Source organism: Rhincodon typus, chromosome 11, assembly GCF_021869965.1.
Source record: "Rhincodon typus isolate 14 chromosome 11, sRhiTyp1.1, whole genome shotgun sequence".
Taxonomy (NCBI): Eukaryota; Metazoa; Chordata; class Chondrichthyes; order Orectolobiformes; family Rhincodontidae; genus Rhincodon; species Rhincodon typus.
In genome coordinates, this window is record NC_063342.1 from 35,343,557 (window position 1) to 35,367,973 (window position 24,417).

The following is a 24,417-nucleotide window of genomic DNA, read 5'->3' on the forward strand; positions in this document are numbered from 1 at the left end:
CAGGCACTCACCACCCTCTGTGTGAAAAAATTGCCTCTCTGGACCCTTTTTATCTCTCCCCTCTCACCTTAAACCCATGCCCTCTAGTTTTAGACTCCCCTACCATAGGGAAAAGCTGTTGGCTCTCTACCTTATTTATGCCTCTCATGATTTTATAGGTCACCCCTCAGTCTCCTAATCTCCAGGAAAAAATTTCCCACCCTATCCAGCCTCTCATTATAACTCAAGCCTTCCAATCCAGGTAGCATCCTAGTTTAATAATATCTTTTGTATAGTAGGGTGACAAGAACTGCACACAGTACTCCATCTACAGTACACCTGCCCCAGATATGTGTCATAACATCTCTGAACAGGTTGATTTAAAAAAAAACAAATGAAGGAGCCAAGTCAGGGAGGATGTTTTATTTGCTGTAGCTTGGAGGAGAAAGCTTGCACTGTCAGATACACACCTCGCATAGTCAGGTTTGTGACCACATGTTTCCAACTTTTGCCTGACAAGATTGCAGTCATGAACTTAACTCCTAATGAATGCAAATAGGAATCCCAACTTGCCTGAAAGTTTCTGAGAACTGAACAAAATTTTAACCCACCATTGACAAACTTAACTTTTGGCCCCCACCCAATTCAGCTTCCCCTCCCAGCCTTCAAACAGCTCCAGGTTGGCACAGAAGATTTGAACCAGTTTATCAGAGCCAATCTAAGAACTCTTTAATGTCTTATGTAGTTGTACAAAGTCCTTCCACTTTACTATTTCAAGTAAAATCTCACTGTTTAAGGTTTGTTGCTTTTCCTCAATCTTGATTTAAAATGAATTGCCTCACCTTTTTCTGGCCGGAAGTGTAGCTATCACCTATCCTTCTTGTTTATCTATGTCTCGTTGCAAGTTTTTGCAACACTTGTTCCAATTGCCACAGTAAAGTTAACATTGTCTTTCAAAGCCGAAATGCAAATAATCTGTACAAAAAAAAACAAGTAGGAGTGGTCCCAAACTGAATTCCCTAGAGATGCAACAAAGAATCTTATCTTCAGTCCTTTCCTTAATGTCTTGACTTCCAACTATCCATCTTAGACAGTACCTTAAGCTGACTTGCTTCCACTCTGATTCATTGGGTTCTCAGATGGTTGTGACGTCCATTATGCAGTGTTGAGACCCTGTTAAATATTGGGCAATTGGTGCTTGAAGGGGTTGGGTACATGGGTTGGTTGCAGGTTTATGCACTCCCACCAGCAACTCAACTTGACCTCTGCACTTTCCTGATCGATTCTCTCAAACTGTTCACTCCATTCCTGACTTAGTCTTCCTCATTTTGGTTGGTCACAAGCCAGGGTCTTCAATGAGTCAGCGCTTATATTTGACTTCTTCTTGAATGTTTTGAGGAAATCCCAAAAACATTTCCGTTATCCTCCTGGAAGATGCCTTCTGTGGGATTGTCTTCAATAAGAAACAAGATCGGTGAGTGGTGAAAATAACCTCTTTATTGAGCATCTGCTGTAGCACAGTTCGAGGTAAAATATAAAGTACAGTTTTACAGTAGCCTCCTTTATACACAGTTTTTACATATATTAAAATTTTAGCACTACAGTGTCACACAGTTGTATCTATTGTACACAAGTTTGCATGACATCTGTCCTGGGGAAGCAGGAGAGGGTTTAAGCACTTGCTAAATGCTGGCTGTTACTCCTGACGGGATTAGAATGTCTGTCCAGTCTGAGCTTGCATAATTAAGAGGTGTTAGTCCTTTTGTCTTAAAGTTAGTAATGTTAGTAAAAATACTAGACCTATATGATCTAAATAAGTGGGAAATTATACGTGTACTAAATCAAAGTATAGAGGGTATTAAACTGATCTCCTGCAGCTGGATCATGAGATTTCATTTACTATTGCTGGTTTTGACAGTTCTTACACATTCATCCAAGCAGTTTCACAGAAGCGCTGTTTTGATAGTAAGTTTCTCAAATGGGTAGCAGCCCTATTTAATCTGTATTTAAAAATACATACTAGTGGAGGAGATTGTTTGATGTTCTGCAACCTATTCCGATCCTGAAAGACGGTTGCTAAAGGCTAATTAATATTATAATCTTTCCACAGTTTTGAGAGAGTTACGGAGACATGAAGGTGGGTATGGCATTGTTCTGAGTAGGTTAAGGTATTTCATTCTTAATCAGGGGTAGCCCTTGATACAGAAACAGCTCTAAATGTTGCTTGCATCATGGGGTCGATAAGAATTGAAAGGTGTAAAGAAGCAGTAATGGGTTGAAAGGGATGTTTAATTTAGTTTAACGTGGTTTTATGAATGAGTGAATAGAAACATGGTATAGTAAGCACAGTGCGTTTGTGAGTGAGTTGGTAAAGAATGAGTGAATGAATAGAAATGTGATACAGTAAACACAGAGTGCTTGTGAGTGAGTTGGTGAAGAGAATCATAATGCAATATCTCACACTTCCATGATTGAGTTCCAAGAAGAACAGTTTCTTTGCAATTAAACGAAGACTTGTGGATGTCGGAGATCTGAAACAAAAAAAAGGGATTGCTGGTGAAACTCAGCAGGTCTCACAGCATCTGTGGAGAGAAAGCTGAGTTAACGTTTTGAGTCCAGTCATTCTTCATCAGAACAGTTTCTTTGAGAGTCTGGTGTCAAGCGTACAAACAACAAGTTCTCCCTGAAGGAACCAGATTAGAGGGATTAGTGCCTCAATGCTCAAAAGTTGGTATGGAAGAGGACGCTGCAGTTTGACTGGATTTTTGCATCGAATTTTTAGGATTTTGTGAAAGCTCCACATGTTCATGTTTCTGTGCTATGGATCATCCATGTCTCTGTGGTATGTAGGAGCAAAGGATCACTGCTGCCTGCTAAAACTTGACTTTAGTCTTGGCTTTGAGGTCTGGGTCCTCGAATATTGTCTTAGTTGAGGCTGAGCTGGCACATTGGAGGTGATGATGAATTTCACTATCTATGTCTGTCTTCTTTGAGGTGAAGCTCGCAAGATACAGCAAGAAGGTGGAGACTTGCACTAACTGTTCCTTCAGACAGCTACTGCAGACAAAACAGAAAGAATGGTTCCCTTTTGTGTGTAACAGATCTGTGACTCTGAATGGTCCACATTTTCCAATGTCTTGTCATCGATCTTAATGAGGGATATTTTGCTTTGGGAGCTGATTGAAGAGGACTTTAATTTGCTGTGTTTTTATTGAAAGAGCCATTTCCTCATATGCTACCACTATCACTCTATTCATAAAGCTATATTTTGCTTAATTTCACAGGATGTTATTGTTGCTCTAAGCCTCTTGTACCAAGACAGTGCTTAAAACTGACACATACACTTCCCCGCCTCTTTGACCTGTCTGTCTCCTCTCCACCTATCTTCTCCTCTATCCATCTTCTATCTGCCTCCCCCTCTCTCCCTATTTATTTCAGAACCCCTTTCCCCTCCCCCATTTCTGAAGAAGGGTCTAGGCCCGAAACGTCAGTTTTCCTGCTCCTCTGATGCTGCTTGGCCTGCTGTGTTCATCCAGCTCTACACCTTGTTATCTCAGATTCTCCAGCATCTGCAGTTCCTACTATCTCTCACATACACTTCAATCCTGTTTCCACTTGACAATCATCTGGATCCAATTGATGTTTTCTATCAGTTGTCTCTCTGTGGGGAAACCTGCTCCTTTGACGATCTGTTCGACTACTGATTTTTTAAATGTCTGGTTGATTGATGTCTTCCTAGCAAAATCAGTTTTTTAAAATAATTAGGTTAAGAATGAATTATTTTAAAATCTTTTCACATACAACATCATTACTACATGTTCCATTGATTCTGCATAGATTCTGTATTGGGTGAATGAGTGTTGGTGTGCCACAGGTGGTATGGAGACTAGGGGGACCATGGGAAGAAATGTGTAGAGGGACATAGGTTGTCATGGAAGGGGGTATGGGTAACGCATGGGATTGAGGAGGTGAGGGCTAGAGGACTTGTTTTCTGTTTTTATCGCTTTTGCAACAGCTGGGATGAAGTTCCAGAGCTACAAGAAAGGCCTTTTACATAGACTGCCTCTGCACCCAGTTACCCCTGTGGCTGCCTCCTAATTCTTATTGGGGGTGGCAGGCCAAACTCTTCCAAGCATGCAGACACCCAACAAAAATCTCATCCTTGCAAGTATTTTCTCCCGAGGTGGGCAGGTCAAGCCAGGCTCTTTCTCACCTCACAATATTTGCTGCTAGGATGTGAATCCACCCCAATGTCTCTATTTATAAAGAACAAAGAACAAAGAAAATTATAGCACAGGAACAGGCCCTTCGGCCCTTCAAGCCTGCGCCGATCCAGATCCTCTATCTAAACCTGTCGCCTATTTTCCAAGGATCTGTATCCCTCTGCTCCCTGCCCATTCATGTATCTGTCTAGATATATCTTAAATGACGCTATCGTGCTCGCCTCTACCACCTCCACTGGCAACGTGTTCCAGGCACCCACCACCCTCTGCATAAAGAACTTTCCACGCATATCTCCCTTAAACTTTTTCCCTCTCACCTTGAAATTGTGACCCCTAGTAATTGAGTCCCCCACTCTGGGAAAAAGCTTCTTGCTATCCACCCTGTCTATACCTCTCATGATTTTGTAGACCTCAATCAAGTCCCCCCTCAACCTCCATCTTTCTGATGTAAATAATCCTAATCTACTCAACCTCTCTTCATAGCTAGCGCCCTCCATACCAGGCAACATCCTGGTGAACCTCCTCTGCACCCTCTCCAAAGCATCCACATCCTTTTGGTAATGTGGCGACCAGAACCGTACGCAGTATTCCAAAAGTGGTCGAACCAAAGTCCTATACAACTGTAACATGACCTGCCAACTCTTGTACTCAATACCCCGTCCGATGAATGAAAGCGTGCCGTATGCCTTCTTGACCACTCTATCTACCTGCGTTGCCACCTTCGGGGTACAATGGACCTGAACACCCAGATCTCTCTGTGCAGCAACCCGAAGGGTCACCGGACCCGAAACATTAACTCTGATGTTTTTCTTCACAGATGCTGCCAGACCTGCTGAGCTATTCCAGAAACTTCTGTTTTTGTTCCTGGTTTACAGCATCCGCAATTCTTTCGGTTTTTAGTCACATCTATCAGCCCGTTTATGTCCTCTAGATGTTTATCACCAGCCACCTCACAGTTCGCAATACTTTCAAGTTCTGTGTGATCTGCAGACAAATCTAAATCACTCATATAGATTAAGGAACGCCACAGCCTCGAACAATGTTGGCTACATGTACTCTGTAATATCAGCGCTGAAGCAGTAACTAAACTAAGCAGTTGGCCCACTATGTCAAAACTTTTCATATTTCCCTTCGAAGACTTGTACGCCAAACATTGCAATAGGGAACCAAAATGAGTCTTAACGTTATATCAACTGTAAACTGTAGTTGGAAATCTTTGATTTCTTGAATAAAATGTTCAAACCCATATCTAGCAAGATCTTGAAAACTGGTTAAATTAGATTATCACTTGAAAGCGTGTCTCCCTTACTGTGTGTGACATAGGTGGAACTATGACATAGTTTGGGAGGGAAACAAAGACTTTCTTGAATGTGATCAATGTAATCAACTTAAATAATCAGTGAGAACTGAGACGCTACACATTTGTGTAGCATGTTAATCACCTTTGACCTACGCCCACCACTTTGGCATGGTTAACCAGCCCATCCTCTTCGACTGCCTCCGCTATGGATCACACAATGAAACTACCCTTGATTGGTTCCAATTCTACCTGTCTGAATATAGCCAGCTTGATCATGTTTATCCTCCCTCTTGCACATGACCACCCAAGAAGGACCTCATTTTTTACTTTGCATTTCTATTATTTGTATATGGTCAATATTCCCTCGAAGACACATCTGCATAGCAATCTAGGCAGCATCAGAGGAGCAGGAAAGTTGACGTTTCAGGATGGGACCTTCTGAAGAAGGGTCCTGACCCAAAACGCCAACTTTCCTGCTCCTCTGATGCTGCCTGACCCGTTGTGTTCCTCCAGCTCCACACTGTGTTACCTCTGACTCCAGCATCGGTAGTTCTTGCTATCTTGGATTAGCAATCTGACTTGTACAAGATTGAAGTAAACTGACTGATCACAGCAATGAAGTCAAGCAGATTCGGAGATGAGCATCAAATTCTACTGCAAAAAAAGTGAGTGGGAGAAAGTGTAGCTCTGTTTGGGGGACAGGGAATATGATTGAAGAAGACAGAGCAGGGAAGAGAGTGAATATGTGAAAGGAGGAGTAAAGAGTGTGGGAGAAAGAAATCTGCGATTGGAGGAATAGTGAGCTCTAGCAGACTGGAGTGGGAGCAATGTCTAAAAGTGAGCAGCAGAAATGCTGGAGTCAAAGCGCCAGATATGGCCTGTGAGCTCAAGAAGAGACATAGCCTCAGATGGTGAAAGCACTTCTGATCCTTTAGTTCAATGGTTATGGGAATCAGAGAGTCTTGGAAACATTCCCCAATGTAGCTGGTCAATACTGAATGGACAGAGAGGGGCAGAGCTAGATAATGAGACCAGGAGAGATAGAATGAGATATGTGAGGGACATAGGCTGGAATCTAAGCGACAAAGGGAGAACAGGCTGTGTAATAATAGGGAGAATGGGAAGTGAAAGGTAATAGGAAACTGAAAGTCATGACCTCAACTCACTACTTTCGGGAGTTGTGGTTCAGCCCCTTAAATGCACTTTGCTATGGAACACTCTCAGAAATGCAAATTGATTTTTAATGGATCCACTGTACACTAACATAATATAATACAGCCAGACTGCAGGTGGGAAGGAACATGCAAATAAAGTTTGCTGATCCCAGTGCCACTTAAAATCACCTTAAATAGACAAGTAAATTTTTCAAGAAATTCTAACTGCACACCATTAATGTAAGAAATGTTTATTACATGTTTAAAGTGTTTCTATTCAATTATTATGTTTTGCTATTTAGACAGACTCAGTAAATTCAGCATAAATGCAAACAAAGTTGCTTCAGTATGGGACAGGTCCAGACAGGCACTAGGACCTAAGGAATGTCCTGTGCTCCTCAATTCTTCCTGTTTACAGAAAGATTTGCAAATGATAAGAGCGCTTAGCTGGCTGAATTCTGCCACTTACTCCAACTGTACAGTGGAGATCTCATGAACAGGCAAGAAGAGCAACACAGATTGGAATTCTCACCATCAGGTCAGATCTTGGCTAAAGTTCTCATTTGAAGCCAAATTTATTGCATTTCAGGAAGTCTACTGAGGTAGTATGGGCTGAGGTTAGAACCAGGAAAGGAGAGGTCACCCTGTTGGGAGTTTTCTATAGGCCTCCAAAAAGTTCCAGAGATGTAGAGGAAAAGATTGCAAAGATGATTCTGGATAGGAGCGAAAGTAACAGGGTAGTTGTTATGGGGGACTTTAACTTTCCAAATATTGACTGGAAACGCTATAGTTCGAGTACTTCAGATGGGTCAGTTTTTGTCCAATGTGTGCAGGAGGGTTTCCTGACACAGTATGTAGATAGGCCAACAAGAGGCGAGGCCACATTGGATTTGGTACTGGGTAATGAACCAGGCCAGGTGTTAGATTTGGAGGTAGGAGAGCACTTTGGTGATAGTGACCACAATTCGGTTACTTTTACTTTAGCGATGGAAAGGGATCGGTATATAAAGCAGGACAAGAGTTATAGCTGGGGGAAAGGCAACTATGAGGCGATGAGGCAAGATTTAGGATGCATAGGATAGAGAAGGAAACTGCAGGGGCTGGGCACAATTGAAATGTGGAGCTTGTTCAAGGAACAGCTACTGCGTGTCCTTGAGAAGTATGTACCTGTCAGGCAGGAAGGAAGTGGTCGAGCGAGGGAACCGTGGTTTACTAAAGAAGTTGAATTTCTTGTCAAGAGGAAGAAGGAGGCTTATGTAGAGATGAGGCGTGAAGGCTCAGTGAGGGCGCTTGAGAGTTACAAGTTAGCCAGGAAGGACCTAAAGAGAGAGCTAAGAAGAGCCAGGAGGGGACATGAGAAGTCTTTAGCAGGTAGGATCAAGGAAAACCCTAAAGCTTTCTATAGGTATGTCAGGAATAAAAGAATGACGAGAGTAAGATTGGGGCCGGTCAAGGACAGTAGTGGGAAGTTGTGCGTGGAGTCCGAAGAGATAGGAGAGGTGCTAAATGAATATTTTTCGTCAGTATTCACACAGGAAAAAGACAATGTCGTCGAGGAGAATACTGAGATACAGGCTATTAGACTAGATGGGATTGAGGTTCATAAGGAGGAGGTGTTAGCAATTCTGGAAGCTGTGAAAATAGATAAGTCCCCTGGGCCGGATGGGATTTATCCTAGGATTCTCTGGGAAGCTAGAGAGGAGATTGCAGAGCCTTTGGCTTTGATCTTTATGTCGTCATTGTCTTCAGGAATAGTGCCAGAAGACTGGAGACTAGCAAATGTTGTCCCCTTGTTCAAGAAGGGGAGTAGAGACAACCCTGGTAATTATAGACCAGTGAGCCTTACTTCGGTTGTGGGTAAAGTGTTGGAAAGGATTATAAGAGATAGGATTTATAATCATCTAGAAAGGAATAATTTGATTAGGGATAGTCAACACGGTTTTGTGAAGGGTAGGTCGTGCCTCACAAACCTTATAGAGTTCTTCGAGAAGGTGACCAAACAGGTGGATGAGGGTAAAGCGGTTGATGTGGTGTATTTGGATTTCAGTAAAGCGTTTGATAAGGTTCCCCATGGTAGGCTATTGCAGAAAATACAGAGGCTTGGGATTGAGGGTGATTTAGCGGTTTGGATCAGAAATTGGCTAGCTGTAAGAAGGCAGAGGGTGGTGGTTGATGTGAAATGTTCATCCTGGAGTTCAGTTACTAGTGGTGTACCTCAAGGATCTGTTTTGGGGCCACTGCTGTTTGTCATTTTTATAAATGACCTGGATGAGGGCGTAGAAGGATGGGTTAGTAAATTTGCGGATGACACCAAAGTCGGTGGAGTTGTGGATAGTGCAGAAGGATGTTGTAGGTTACAGAGGGACATAGATAAGCTGCAGAGCTGGGCTGAGAGGTGGCAAATGGAGTTTAATGCGGAAAAGTGTGAGGTGATTCACTTTGGAAGGAGTAACAGGAATACAGAGTACTGGGCTAATGGTAAGATTCTTGGTAGTGTGGATGAGCAGAAAGATCTCGGTGTCCATGTGCATAGATCACTGAAAGTTGCCAACCAGGTTGATAGCGTTGTTAAGAAGGCGTACAGTATGTTAGGTTTTATTGGTAGAGGGATTGAGTTTCGGAGCCATGAGGTCATGTTGCAGCTGTACAAAACTCTGGTGCGGCCGCACTTGGAGTATTGCGTACAGTTCTGGTCACCGCATTATAGGAAGGATGTGGAAACATTGGAAAGGGTGCAGAGGAGATTTACCAGGATGTTGCCTGGTATGGAGGGAAGGTCTTATGAGGAAAGGCTGAGGGTCTTGAGGCTGTTTTCGTTAGAGAGAAGAAGGTTAAGAGGTGACTTGATAGAGACATACAAGATGATCAGAGGATTAGATAGGGTGGACAGTGGGAGCCTTTTTCCTCGGATGGTGATGGCTAGCACGAGGGGACATAGCTTTAAATTGAGGGGTGATAGATATAGGACAGATGTCAGAGGTAGGTTCTTTACTCAGACAGTAGTAAGGGCGTGGAATGCCCTGCCTGCAAAAATAGTAGACTCGTCCACTTTAAGGGCATTTAAATGGTCATTGGATAAACATATGGATGATAATGGAATAGTTTAGGTTAGATGGGCTTCAGATTGGTTTCACAGGTCGGCGCAACATCGAGGGCCGAAGGGCCTGTACTGCGCTGTTATGTTCTATGTTCTATGTTCTATGAATAAATGTTCAATCAGCGCAGAAACTTCTTCATTAACAGTCAGAATCAATGGTATATGATTATTCACAAATATACATCTTTATTGGAAAGAAACTGACTGTACTTACAAAGAAAAAAGATTGTTCATTTTAATTTTATTCATTGTGTTTGCATGTTCACTTTTTTACTCAAAAGCAGTTATAATAATATTAACAGACCTACTAAGTATCATTCACTTGAAGTGACACTCATTCCTATTTAAAGTAGGATTTTCGCAAAGAATCTATCATGTGTCAGGCTGTTTGAAGAGCTAAGAAGTTTTTATTCTCATCATTTAAACATAGTAATCAGATATATAGTGAAAGAGGTTTAATCCACTTTAGTGTCTGGCAATTTCACTGCATATCTTAGCAGTACTTTTATTACATTTGTACCAGAGGGCAACTGGTTCTACCTCCAAAGCATTGTCAATGGCCAGCAAATTTTATCAACAAAGGCCTATTTAACCTTATTTGTAAGAAGGCCAATAAGGACCATGATGTGCTGGATCAATGAATCAAGCCAAGACCCTTTGATGGATCTCAAATATATTTCTGATCCATGCGAGGTTCGAGTTTCTCTTCCCATTGTCCTGTCACCTTATGAATTTGGCTGGAAGGATCTTCCACTTGCCACTCCTCAGATGGCAGTCAAGAGTCGGAACAAAGAATGAGGATTTTTTCAACTCGATTCTATCAGAAATCGCAGCTTTGTCAAGCTGGGAATTCACCACAGCAACATTTTTGTAGCTGAGGAATTTTGACCTTGATGTGACACATGATTGCATTCCCTCAGTAACTGCAGATCACGCGTCAATCCAGTGACCAGAGACATGTGAAGTGAACCTTGTTGCAAGTACATTGTGATTTTCTATTTTTCTTTCGTTTGTGCTTTCAAGTTTACGTAGGAATAAATTAGCCAATTTAAAATTGTGAATACCTGCTATTTTGATTGATAGCCAATATTAGAGCAAAAACAGAATTAGCTCTTTTTGATACATTGTTGACCATCATACTACAGTTGAGATGGTCAAATATATTAAAAAAAATCCACCAAATTGAGTGGAATAAAGGGTTAACAGTACCATTGCTCTAAAAATAGCTGCTGGTGTAGCAGTTAATCAGTAGACACGAGAGAGATCAAAAGTTGTTACCAACTTGTGTGTTTCACTTACAGGATTATATTTAATTAACTCGGGCTCCTTGCACACAGCTTTGTGCAAGAAAAAATAAATCAGGAATTTGCACAAGAGGATCATAACCAGCACAATTTTTGTATTAACTTGAAAATGTAACCCTTATCATTAATTAAATAGCCTGTTAGCTGAAGTGGTTTTGGTTTTGGTTCTCAAAAATCAATTGACTGATTGATTTAAGTAATTTTACAAGTGAATGTAGTTGGCTGGCAATCTGGACTTTGGAATGCTTCATAACTTTTGTAGGGTCATATTTGTGGCTGAGAAACTTTCAATGTTTGCTGGAACTTTCTGTCAATATAAATTGTGTGATCGATTCAGCTATGACATGATAGTTGCGTTCCTGTTCAACACTGTGTTATAGAAAATTGCACTATAGAAATAACGGGGCCTACGGGGAAAGTGGGGTTGGAGCAGACCACCAAAAAAAAATCACTTAAAATTGCTCCAAAATTACTCAAAAGCCTAACACAAAAGATAGCATAATTTGAATAAATGTTTAATTCATGTCTAAAATGAAATAAAAGTAAATTTAACACTTTACCTTGAAAAAAAATGTCAAGATGACCTGATAGGGGAGGAGGTTGTACTGTGCCTCTCACAGAAAGAATGCCAGCACAGAGACTCTTTCGGCGCCAACATTGTAAGTATTCACGACAAAGCCCATGAAATGAGTACTCCTCTGCACACCGACAGAATCATGTTATAGCCAACTCAAGTTCATGTTTTAGAAATAGCATTCACCTATTCATCAATCACGTTATAGCCAGTTCACTTTGATGGAGCACGCGTTATAGCAGAACCAACTGTATTGTCGAACTGATTAAAAATACTTGCAACATGATTTGCTTTCTGGAAAACAGTGAGGTTGCTATTTACAGGACAGAGGCAATGACATTGGAGCTCTAGGTTGCAAGAGGCAACCCCAACACAGGATTTTCAGGTTTTCAGTTTCCTAGACGTAACTGAGCACCAAAGCCTCATGGGGCTCAGAACTTCATGTCAGATGGACATGAGATTTGCAACCTCCTGGAAGGTGGCGTCTTTCCAAATGAATCAGGTGGGCATGCATTGCCAATAGTGGTCAAGCTCACCACAGCCTGTGATTTCTTTGTCTCTAGTTCCTTACAGGGATCTCCTGGCAATATTTGTAGAATCTATTAACGTAATGCCCATCAGTACCTCTCAAAGGAGACTGCTGCCATGTGTGCCATGACCAACATATCTATGCATCTTACACCCAGCAAGTCAACATGAATGACAACTGTTTAGATTTGCTGCTGTCCCACAGAATTACTGACTACACACATGTAACAATCAAGGCATCTCCCGTCTTCATCTAAAAGGGATTCTACCATATCACTGTTCAGCAGGAGGTGCAACCAATAAATGATCATCATGCATCGGTTCATAATTCCCAGGGAGCTTTTGTGATGTGTTCACCCTGCACCAGTCAGGACTCCCAGAGATATTCACACCTCAAAGGAGACTTAAAGACTGCCATCTGAAGATATGGCTGATGATAGTTGTGTGGAACACAAATGCTGACAGAAGGGTATAGCAAAAGCCCCATAATCACCAGAATTATAATAGAATAAGTCATTGGGATATTGAAAATGTGATTCAGATGCCTTGAGAAAAGGGGAGTGGGGTGCAGCTCTTCATTATTCACCAGCTAATGTTTCTAGAATGATAGTGGTCACCTCCATCTTGTATAACAGTATCGAGGACTACAATCCAGGTGGTGGAAAGTATTTCCTTTGCAAAAACAAAGCATTGCATTTATAATGAGCCTTTTGTGACTTCAGGATGTCCTAACGTGCTTCAAAATCAATTAAGTAAATTACAGTCTACAGCCAGATTGTGCACAGCAATCTCCCAAAAGCTGTGATAATGACCAGAAAACTTTTTAAATGATGTTCATTGAGGGATCAATGTTGGTGAGGACACCAGGGAAAGCTTTCCAATTTTTATTGCAAAATTGTTCCATGGAATCTTTTACATTTGCATGTGAGTGCAGACATGGCCCGATTTTAATCCTCCCTTCCACAGGAGAATGAACCTATCATGGCATGGACACCTTATAGCCGCACACTAAACTATCAGGGTGCCCAAGATGGCCTGATTCAGATGTGCTTCAGTTAGTCTGAGGCAGTGCAGCTACCTATCTCACAATTATGTGCCCACTGGCCCCATCTCTCCGTCTTCATGTAGCTCAGCCATTGTAAACTAGCACTAATTTCTCAAAATTCACTAGATTCCAGGAAGATTCCATCAGACTGCAAAAATAGCAAACATTACATGCTTCTTTAAGAAGGAACGAAAGCAGAAAACTGGAAACCATAGGCCAGCTTGACACCTGCCATCAGGAAGAAGTTAGATTTGATCATTAAGGAGTTTATAGTTGAACTTTTAGAAAAAATTCAAAGGTAATCAGGAAGACTTTGTATGGTTATGATGAAAGGAAATCATGATTAACCAATTTACTGGAGTACTCCAAAAGAGGAACAGAAACTATTTATAAAAGGGAACGTGTAGGTATTCTGTACTTGGATTTCCAGAAGGCCTTTGACAAGGTGTCACATATAAGGTTATTACATAAAGTAGAAGTTCTTGATTTTACGCAGTTACATACTAACATGTGTAGAAGATTGATTGGCTGCCAGAAAATAGAGTATGTACAATTGGGACTTTCAGATTGGCAAGATGTGGCAAGAAGAATCCTGCAAGCATCTATGCTGGAACTTTAACATTTTATACTTCATATCAATAGGCAAGTATCAGGCAATGACCAGCTCCAACAAAACAGAATCTAACCATCGCTTGTTGATATACAATGGCATTATCATCACTAAATCCTTCACTATCAACGTGCTTGAGGTTACTACTGACCAGAAACTGAACTGGTCTAGCCATATAAATACAATGGCTACAAGAGCAGGCCAGAGGCCAGAAATTCTGCAGCAAGTAACTCACCTCCTGACTCCCCAAAGTCTGTCTGCTATCTCAAGGCACATGTCAGCAGTCTGATGGAATACTCCTCGTTTGCTTAAATCGATGCAGCTCCAGCAACACTCAAGAAGATTGACACCATCAAAAAAAAGCAGCCCACTTGATTGGCACCACATCCATTAACATTCATTCCCTCAACCAAAAACACATCAGTATCAGAGGTGTGTATCAACTACATGATGCATTATAGAAATTCACCAAGGTTCCTTTGTCAGCATGCTCCAAACCCATGGCCATTTCCTTAGAAGGACAAGGACAGCAGATACGTTAGAATACCACCACCTACAAGACACCATCTTCTGAAGGGCAGCTAGGGACATGCAGTAACTGCTGGCCTAGCCACAGATTGCCCAAATCCCATGAATGAAGAGAAAAAAACTTGGATAAGCGTAGCGAAAGCATGGTAGCCAAATTTGCAGATTGCACAAAGATAGTTAGGATAGCATGTTGTGAAGAGGACATAAGAGGAATGCAGGTGGATATAGATAGGTTGAGTAAGTAGGCAAAAATCTAAGATATGGATATAGAATCCATAGTGTGGAACAGGTCATTCAACCTATCGAGTCCACACTGACCCTCCAAAGAGCATCCTACCTAGACCCAGCTCCCCTATCCTATCCCTGTAATCCTGCATTTCCCACGGCTTACGCACCTAGTAACATCTACAAGAGATTTTAAGGAGTTTGGCAGAATTGTAGATTTTGATGTAAAAAGCTCTTAGCTGGCTAATCCACCCAGTCTGAACATCTTTGGACTGTGGCAGGAAACCCAAGAAAACACAGGGAGAATGTGCAGATTCCACACAGACAGTTGCCCAAGGATGGAATTGAACCCAGGTCCCTGAGGCAGTGAGGCTGCAGTGCTAACCACTGAGCCATCATGCCATCCATGTGGTAAAACATAAAGTTGCACTTTAGCAGGAAGAATACAATGTGCAATTCTGGCCCATTTATTGAGGAATGATGTGAATGGTTTGCAGGCACTCAAAGGATATTTACTAGATTGGTACTTGGAATGAGTGTCTTAAGTTGGACGGACCGGGCATATTTCTATGGAAGTTTAGAAGAATGAGAGGATCACTGTGTGGCGCGGGTGTGACTTTAAGATGAGAATAAGTGACAATGTGTAAATGCCCAGATGGACATTGCCCCTACAGAAAGGATGAATGCATCTGCAAAGTGTGCTGGGGAGGGAGGGTGATGGCCAAGTGGTATTATCTCTGGACGTTAATCCAGAGACCCCTAACGTTCTGGGGACTCAGGTTTGAATGCTGCCACAGCAGAGGGTGGAATTTGAATTCAATAAAAATATCTGGAATTAAGAATCTACTGATGACTATGAATCCATTGTCAATTGTTGGGAAAAACCCATCTGGTTAACAAATGTCCTTTAGGGAAGGACACTGCCATCCTTACCTGATCTGGCCTGCATGTGACTCCAGACCCATAGAAATGCGGTTGACTCTGAACTGCCCTCTGGGCAATAGATGCTGCCTAGCCAGCGACACCCTCATTCCATTAATGAGTAAATGGAATGATATCCAGAAGGCTTGGGAAAGCAGAGTGAAGAGTTTCTACTTGAAATGACCAATGCTACTGACTGTCTCTCCCCAAGGAAATCATTAAACCTCTTGCAGCACTGTATCCAGGAGAATGACAACATACCTCTCCACTAACCTCCGCTGTTAATTCCACACATGTAGGCTTGTTTTCAGTGGCTGCCTTCTTCCTCGCATTTGGAGGAACAACATCACCCTGTGTGCCCATACAGCCTGCTGCAAAATCTCTAATGATGCAACATTGAAACAGCACATCCCTCCCCTGCTGTTCCTCTGCTGTGGAGGTTTTGGCTTTGTCAACAAGCCATTCTTTAAGTCTCATTATCTCAGCACCCCTGTAAAAAGTGGAGTTAAAAGAGACCGATACAGATCCTCATCGAGCCTGCCCACTCGAACTGATAATTGAAGTGAATGGTAAGTGCCATTTGATCACTGCTGACCACAATATTTAGGTCATTATTTAGATATGGTAAATGGCATAGCCAGACATATACCAATTTTCCAGTTGCAGAGTCCTTTCTCATCCAAGGTTCTAGAACAAGCACCATTTTTTTATAATCCGTAAAGCTCTGAAAAATTCCTCAATGTGTTAGATCTACAAGAATTTGAATTTTTATTGTTTGTTTGACCCCGCAAGATCACATTTATTACCCATCTCTAGATGCCTTCACTATTGTTAGTTGTAGATCAACTGGAATGGTGTCGAGCCATTGATCACGTTTTACATGGGAAGTTCCAGAATTTTGACATAGCAACAATGAAGAACTGGTGATACCAGTCTATATCAGGATGATGTGTGACTTGAAAAGAGACTGAGAAGTGATGGTTTCTCTATAATGTTACAGTTTCTGATCTCGCTGTTAGCCAGTACAGGGTTGGGAAGAGTTGAGACACCATAACTATTAATTAAAACACATCTATTGACACATAACCTGAAAATAAACTGAACAAGCAAGAGCTCACAGATTATTTTGGATGTCAAACAGTTTTGAAGACAATAGCATTTTGTCATGTTCTAAAAAGGGTTAACTTATTAATTACTATAAAAATGTCAGAATTTTTCCTCATGATATAAACAGAACAAATTATAGGAATAAAAGCAAAATAATATGAGGGCTGGGAACCTAAAGCAAACACAGAAAATGCTGGAGAAACTCAGCAGGTCTAGCAGCATCTGTTGAGAGAAAAACATGAGTTGATGTTTTGAGTCCAGTGTGACTCTTCTTACAGAACTGATCAGTTAACAGAAATAGACAAAAAAAAACTTGCTGGAATCCAAGGTAGATAAACAGGAGGCTGGAAGAACACAGCAGGCCAAGCAGCATCTGAAGGAAAGGAGCAGTCAACGTTTCAGGTATTACTCTTCTTCAGGACTCCTGAAGAAGGGTAATACCTGAAACATAGACTGCTCCTTTCCTCCAGGAAAGTAGAAATATTTGGCTTGTGATTTCTGACTTAAAACCGATAGCTTCATAATCCATTCAGGAATCTTGGCACTTTTCAATTGTGACTATATTTTTCTCACTGTATGGAGTACACATCATCTTTTAGTCCCTTTATTGTCTTTTCTTCCTGCAATAATGTTTGAGATTGAAATTCCTGTTAAAATTTCCATGCACCCATTATTGTTTCAGATCTTTGTGTGACCCAGAGATGTCTTTGGTATGTTTGTCTGACTTTGAGGTGTATGCTAAAGAACGTTTACCTAAAACCACCTGGGATTACTACGCTGCTGGGGCAGATGAATGCTGTACTAGAGATGACAATCTGATGGCATATAAAAGGTTTGTACCCTGTCAAATACTAAATGAGATGCAAATCAGCTGAATTGCAGAATCACATATTGTTGAAGCATGAAAAGAAAGAAAAATCCAAATAGTTTATGAGACCCAGTTATACAATAAAATCAAGATTTTCCATCCTGTTAAATATACACTAAGTTGAATAGTTGTTTCTGAATTTCCATTCAGCAAAGAACATTTAACTACAAAATACCATACAGGGCCTGTTATTTTTCTAAAACAGCTTGAAATCTTAGGACACAAACTTTTTAGAGTCAGGGAGGTTCACATAGTAGTATTTTTACTTTATGTACGGGTGTGGAATTTGGAAAGAAGCCAATTCAAATGTACTCAGCCTCCTGGAAGGAGCCAATTTGGGAAGACTCCACCTTAACAGGACGGGACTGTGTGAGTTCCCAGGCTATAAATCCCTACACTTATACACAGTGAAGCTCAGCTGAGAGCTAGTGAAAGGTTAATTCTGAGACTTTTAAAGATAAAGGTGATCAATCCAGGGACAAAAAAATTGATGACTTTTCTTCCCTAACCATTATCTTATGGAGGATCATGCAAAAGATGTTGCACTTCTTTGTTCTCATCCCTAACCTAAGCCTCTGATCTGCAATCAGTCTGATAATGACACCAGTTCTTTTGCAGATCACATCTTATTTGAAAACTTATGATAGATACCTGTTAACTTTCTCTGTACCAGTGAATCTAAACACTATTTCTTTAAGTCTTTATTCTTGCACTATCAAGGGTAACCAATCTAGTCATCATAAATTAGATTAGGAATTGCGTTACATTAGGAAGAGTCTATAATATACTCCTATGCAGTTTGTTTATTTACACATTATCTTCAGCCTACCCCAACTGTTACCCAGTTACTTTGTTCTCAGACAATAACTAAGACACTATTGACCAGTGAGTATGCTTCTTTACTTTAATGTTCCATTGTCATCATTTACACATATATGTATGCACAGTACAAGAGCATGTACAAACACATGCAAATAACTTGCACCACCCCCCACTTGATCATTTACCAGAAGTCACCAGAAGACACCAGGTTACAGTCCTGCAGGTTTATTTGAAATCACAAACTTTCAGAGTACAGCCCCTTCATCAGGGGAAGTGAGAGAGAAGTGCACACAGGCACAGAATTTATAGGCAGAGAGATCAAGGGCAGAGAGACCAAAAGATTATACACCTGGTGTGAGTGGAGTGGCGAATAATAAGTCTCTGCAGGTGATCAAAAGTGTCAGACAGTGTGAATAAAGTGTCAACAGCTGAATAACAAGAAAAGGAATGACCTGGTTAGAGATAGTAGGAACTGCTGATGCTGGAGAATCTGCGATAACAAAGTGTAGAGCTGGATGAACACAGCAGGCCAACCAGCATCAGAGGAGCAGGAAAGCTGACGTTTCGGGTCTGGACCTTTCTTCAGTAATCATTTCTGAAGAATGGTCCAGACCCAAAACGTCAGCTTTCCTGTTCCCCTGATGCTGCCTGGCCTGCTGTGTTCATCCAGCTCTACAACTTGTTATCTTAAGGGATGACCTATAATCCGATTAAATGAGGCAGAGTGATAATCACACAAAATTGAAAATAAGGTGGTGCTAGAGACAAACTAAATGACTGGAATAACATGATGGGTATTAGCACATATGCTACAGGCAAGGATGCCCCGAGGCATGGTATATTGGAGCGACCATGCAGACACTATGACAATGGATGAATGGACACCGTGCAACAATTGCCAGACAGGGATGTTCCCTCCCAGTCAGGGAACACTTCAGCTGCCAAGGACATTCACTCTCCAGTCTTTGGGTAAGCGTCCTCCAAGGTGGACTTCAAGATACACAACAACACAGAATCACTGAGCAGAAACTGATAACCAACTTCTGCATCCATGACGATGGCCTCAATCGTGATCTTGGGTTCATGTGACCCCACCACACTGCTCTGTATCTATAAAATCTCCCTCACTGTCCTGTTTTGACACCATCACCTTGATAAATTATCATGATCTGTTTTTACAGCTTTGGATTACTTATTACTTTGGTTAGACCGTCCGCATGTGACTCTTATATCTATCATCTTATTCCAGTCATTTAGTTTGTCTCCAGCACCACCTTATTTTTAATTTTTTGTAATTATCTCTCTGCCTCATTTAATCAGATTATAGGTCGTCCCTTTTCTTGTTATTGTGCTGTTGACACTTTACTCACACTGTCTAACACTTGATCACCTGCAGAAACTTATTATTTCACTCACTCCAGTTGTATGATCTTTTGATCTCTCTGCCCTTGATCTCTCTGCCTATAAATTCTGTGTCTGTGCGCTCTTCTCTCTCACTTCACCTGGCGAAGAGGCTGCGCTCCAAAAGCTTGTGATATCAAATAAATCTGTTGGACCATAACCTGATGTTTTGTGATTTCTGACTTTGTCCACCCCAGTCTAATACCAGCACCTCCACATCTTGATCCTTTACCATTCAGCATACTTAGAATGGGATTTAAATGCTGAGGAATTAAATCTTTTCTTGTCACTTGCTGTGTAGCTATGAACACTAATGCCGTAGCACTGGCCCTCTTCCATGACAGCACTGAGGTTAACTATTTCTGCAGCAGATCCAGTTCACCTATTACCCTGCACTAACTGATATACTTTGGGTCCCAGTCAAGCAACACGTCAATTTCCAAATTCTAATCTTCAGTTTTAAGCCCCTGTCTGGCCTCTCGCCTCCCCATGTGTGGTCTCCCACAGCCATACAACTCTTCAGAGTAACATTGTTCATCTCTTTCTCATCTCTAATTTTAATTGCTCCATTAAAGCCTAATGGCCTTACCATTAGCTGTTGGGTTCTAAACTCGACAGTTCCTTCCATAGAGCTCTCTGCTTCACGAGTTCTCTGTTTCCAAAACCTACCTCTTTGATCACCTTGCCCTAACATCACCATTGGTGGCTCAGTGTCCAGTTTGACTTCATAGTTCTCCTGTGAAGAGTCTTGAGGCTTCATTACTTTAAAATGCAACATAAATATTAAGTGGCTGTTCCACTCTCTTTCTTCTTTGAGCTGTTTATTCATTCATGATGTCATTGTAAACATATATGAAGTACATCTCTATTGCCTGTGCAAAAGCATGATTAGAAGATCACACAGGGACCTGTAATGCAGTCTGATTTTAAATGGAACAGGAATTATGTTGGATCTGTTGTGAGTTTTCATCCTTCCTCTCACTTTTCCTTTCTGCCTTCTACCTCGACAATACCTCACACTCAGCTAGTATAGGCTAAACACAGTTCAGGAATATAGTATGTCTTAAGAAGGTAGATATTATATGACATAGATTACGTAGCGTTTAATGTAATTTGAGATTTTCTGCTAACTTTGCAGAATCCGCCTGCGTCCACGAATGCTAAGGGATGTCTCCGTAACAGATACAAGGGTAACCATCCAGGGAATGGAGATCAGTTTTCCCATAGGAATCGCACCTACTGCTTTCCACTGCATGGCATGGCATGATGGGGAGATGAGTACAGCCCGTGGTACTTCATAAGAGACATTTTCTTTTCAAGACGTAACTGTATTCATATGGTTGCAGTAATGTACATAAAGAAATTTTAACACAGCCTTATGATCAAATGCAATCGATGTGAGTTTTGAACACAAGTCCTTGTAAATGACTTTAAAGTATTAATGAGCAAATACATAACCAAGATCAAAATATTTCCAACGTTTATGGCTTTCTATACCCAGAGCAGGAAATTTTATAAACAGACTTTTTAGCAACCATTTTCCAGTGCTGTTATTTTAATGTTTAAGCTTAAGAGGTGTGAAGATAGAGTAAATGTAGGAATAATGCAATCGCCATTGTTATTAATGTTATTAATAGCACCATTGCCATTATAACTACTTTCTAGAGATAGCAAGAACTGAAGATGCTGGAGTCAGAGTCAACACAGTATGGAGCTGGAGGAACACAGCAGGTCAGGCAGCATCAGGGGAGCAGGAAAGTCGACGTTTCAGGTTGGGACCCTTCATGGGAACTGGGGAGGGGGAAGGGAGCTTGGAAATAAATAGAGAGGAGGAGTGGGGCTGGGAGAAGGTAGGTGGAATGGTGATAAGTGGATGCAGGTAGGCAGTAGTGAGGATTGGTCAGTGGGAAGGATGGGGCGGATTGGTGGGGAGGAAGATGGACAGGTTGTGTAAAGTCAAGGAGGTGAGAAGTTGGAGGGGTGGGGCTGGGGGGGGGGAGGGGGGATGGTGATAGGTGGATATAGGTAGGGGGTAGTAGGGATTGGTCAGTGGGAAGGGTGGGGCAGATAGGTGGGGAAGAAGATGGACAGGTTGTGTCAGGTCAAGGAGGCGGGGATGAAAGGGAGGGTTGGACGTTGGATAAGGCCAGGGATGCGGAGATTTTAAAACTGGTGAATTCTATGTTCAGGGCATCGGGCTGTAGGCTCCCGAGGCAGAATATGAGGTGTTGATCCTCTAATTTGCATGTGGTGTCATTGTGGCACTGGAGGAGGCCCAGCATGGATATGTCACCCAGGGAGTGGGAGTAGGAGGGGGAGTTAAAGTGGTGTTGTTGATTATAGTGTACAGAGTGCAGATGCTCCGCATATCTGTCACTGAGTCTGTGCTTGGTCTCACCAATATTGAGGAGGCCACATCGGGAGCAATGGATCCAGTAGACCAGGTTGGAGGATGTACAGGGGTGAATGCCTATTGGATATGGAAAGTTTGTTTTGGGCCTTGGATGGAGATGAGAGGGGAGGTGTGGGAGCAGGTGTAGCACTTCCTGCGCTTGCAGGGAAAGTTGCCGTGTGTTGTGGGGATAGTAGGGAGTGTGGAGCAGAAGAGGGAGAGGTCCCTATGAAAGGCAGATAGAGGTGTAAGGGAACTATCTGTTTGGTTGTGGGGTCGGGTTGTAGGTTGCCGAAGTGGCAGAAGATCATGTGCTGGATGCGGAGGTTGGTGGGGTGGTTTGTGAGGACCAGGGGAACTCCGTCTTTATTTTTGTTGGGGGAAGGGGGGTTTGAGGGCAGAAGTGCGGGAAATGTAAGAGATGTGGTTGAGAGCATTTTTGGTCACTGGAGGGGAGATGTTGTGGTCCTTGAAATAAGAGGACATCTGAGATGTGTGGGAGTGGAACGCTCCATCTTGGGAGCAGATGCGGCGGAGGCGGAGGAATTGGGAGTAAGGGATAGCATTCTTGCAGGAGGGTGGTTGAGAGGAGGTAAAGTCTAGGTAGCTGTGGGATCGGTGGGTTTGAAATAGATGTAGGTGCTGAGATGGTTACCAGAGATGAGTCAGAGAGGTCCAGGAAGGAGAGGGAGGTGAATTTGAGGTTGGGTGAAAGGTGTTAATAAAGTTGATGAACTGTTCAAGCTCCTCGTGGGAGCACGAGGTGGCACCGATACAGTCATCAATGTAACGGAGGAAGAGGTGAGGGATGGTGCTGGTGTAACAGTGGAAAAAGGACTGTTCCATATATCCTACTTTCTATCTGTTTCAATGAAGGATAATATTAGACCAGTTCAAATGTCTAGCAGATTATGCTGTGATGTAAGTAAAACCATCACTTCCTGTATGTTTTGTGCTGTGACAATAAGATAAAGTAGAAATATGTGAATATTCAGCACAGTTAAGCCTGATGCAGTCATGTGGAACAACCGTTCAGATAAAATGGCTAAATCTCCAATTAAAAAGAATTTTGAAATTTCAAGGAAGGAAAAATTTTACATTTTTCCCCTTGGGCTAAAAATGAATCTGACCATCATCAGCAGAACCCTAAAGTGAGGAAAACACTTGCTATGGAGTAGAGGCAATGGCTAAAACTTGGTGTTGGAGTCTTTTACCTTCAGGAGGTTGTTGCATTGCAAGTTACCAAATGGTTCTGGGTGACAGGAAACTGCTGGTCTTTGCATCTACAATGGACATACTGGAAACATTTACAGGTTAGCAATCATCTTGGTTGCTTGGGTTATGAACTTACCCTTTGGGGCCATCAAATCCCAGTGCAGGACTCAAACTTGGAGCTGCTGGCTCACAGGCAGAGATGCTATCCACAAGGAAACATCTCATCCCTCTGAGCCAGAAGCTCCTAAGCTGAATCTAGATCCAAGAATTTAAATGCCAGCACTCTAATGAAACTCCTTCAAAGTCAAAGAACATGAAAATCTTACAGTCTATAAGTTCAACAATTAACAATGTGGATTTTGATCAGTATTTATGTGTTGTGTTGTAGCTGCTGAAGCCATGAACACATGTTACATTGCAAGCACATACTCCACCTGTTCTGTGGAAGAGATTTCAGCTGCAGCACCGAATGGATTTCGATGGTTTCAGCTTTATGTCTATCGCAACCGTAAACTGTCAGAGCAGCTAGTACATCGCGTGGAAGCACATGGGTACAGGGCCATCGTTCTGACTGTGGATGTCCCTTATACTGGCAAACGGAGAAATGATATCAGGAACAACTTTAAGCTACCACCTCACCTCAAAATCAAAAACTTTGATGGCATTTTTGAGGTATGGCCATTTCCCATTTTAAAGATGCACTATGAAGTTAAGTGATTCCAGCCAGCTCATGCCAATTGACTTCAGAGCTGCTGGGTATGGAGTGGCAAGATGACGGGGTTCACCCCTCATGGCTACTGTCAGGCAAGGTCAATAAATAAATTTTGTTGAAGGCAAGACCAGAACTGGTTGAGATGGCTGATACTGTTCGAACTTACAATTAAGCATGACATGATTCATATGATGATAAAAGAGCAAGCACTTCCAGGAGAGAAGCTACAAATTATGAATAAACCTGGTAATAGAAGTGAAAAAAAAGTTCTTTCTGTGTTCGAGATAGTAGGAACTGCAGATGCTGGAAAATCTGAGATAACAAGGTGTAGAGCTGGATGAACACAGCAGGCCAAGCAGCATCACAGGAGCAGGAAAGCTGACGTTTCAGGCCTAGACCCTTCTTCAGAAAT

At 41.9% G+C, this 24,417-nt stretch overlaps 2 protein-coding genes across 3 annotated transcripts in view; both read left to right on the forward strand.

The window, feature by feature from the left end:
* Positions 1 to 24,417, forward strand: part of LOC109929783 (hydroxyacid oxidase 2 (long chain)) — a 297,322-nt gene that overhangs the window by 253,244 nt on the left and 19,661 nt on the right. The window lies entirely within an intron of this gene.
* Positions 7,081 to 24,025, forward strand: LOC125484478 (2-Hydroxyacid oxidase 2-like). 2 transcript variants are annotated; one of them, XM_048603362.1, is made up of 5 exons: positions 7,081 to 7,194; positions 17,278 to 17,427; positions 20,825 to 20,976; positions 21,352 to 21,417; positions 23,682 to 24,025. In XM_048603362.1, exons 2-5 carry the CDS (start codon positions 17,297 to 17,299, stop codon positions 24,008 to 24,010), a joined length of 678 nt encoding a protein of 225 aa, XP_048459319.1. In that variant the 5' UTR covers positions 7,081 to 7,194; positions 17,278 to 17,296; the 3' UTR covers positions 24,011 to 24,025. The 2 variants fall into 2 exon arrangements, with proteins under 2 accessions (XP_048459319.1, XP_048459320.1); XM_048603363.1 differs by lacking the exon at positions 21,352 to 21,417.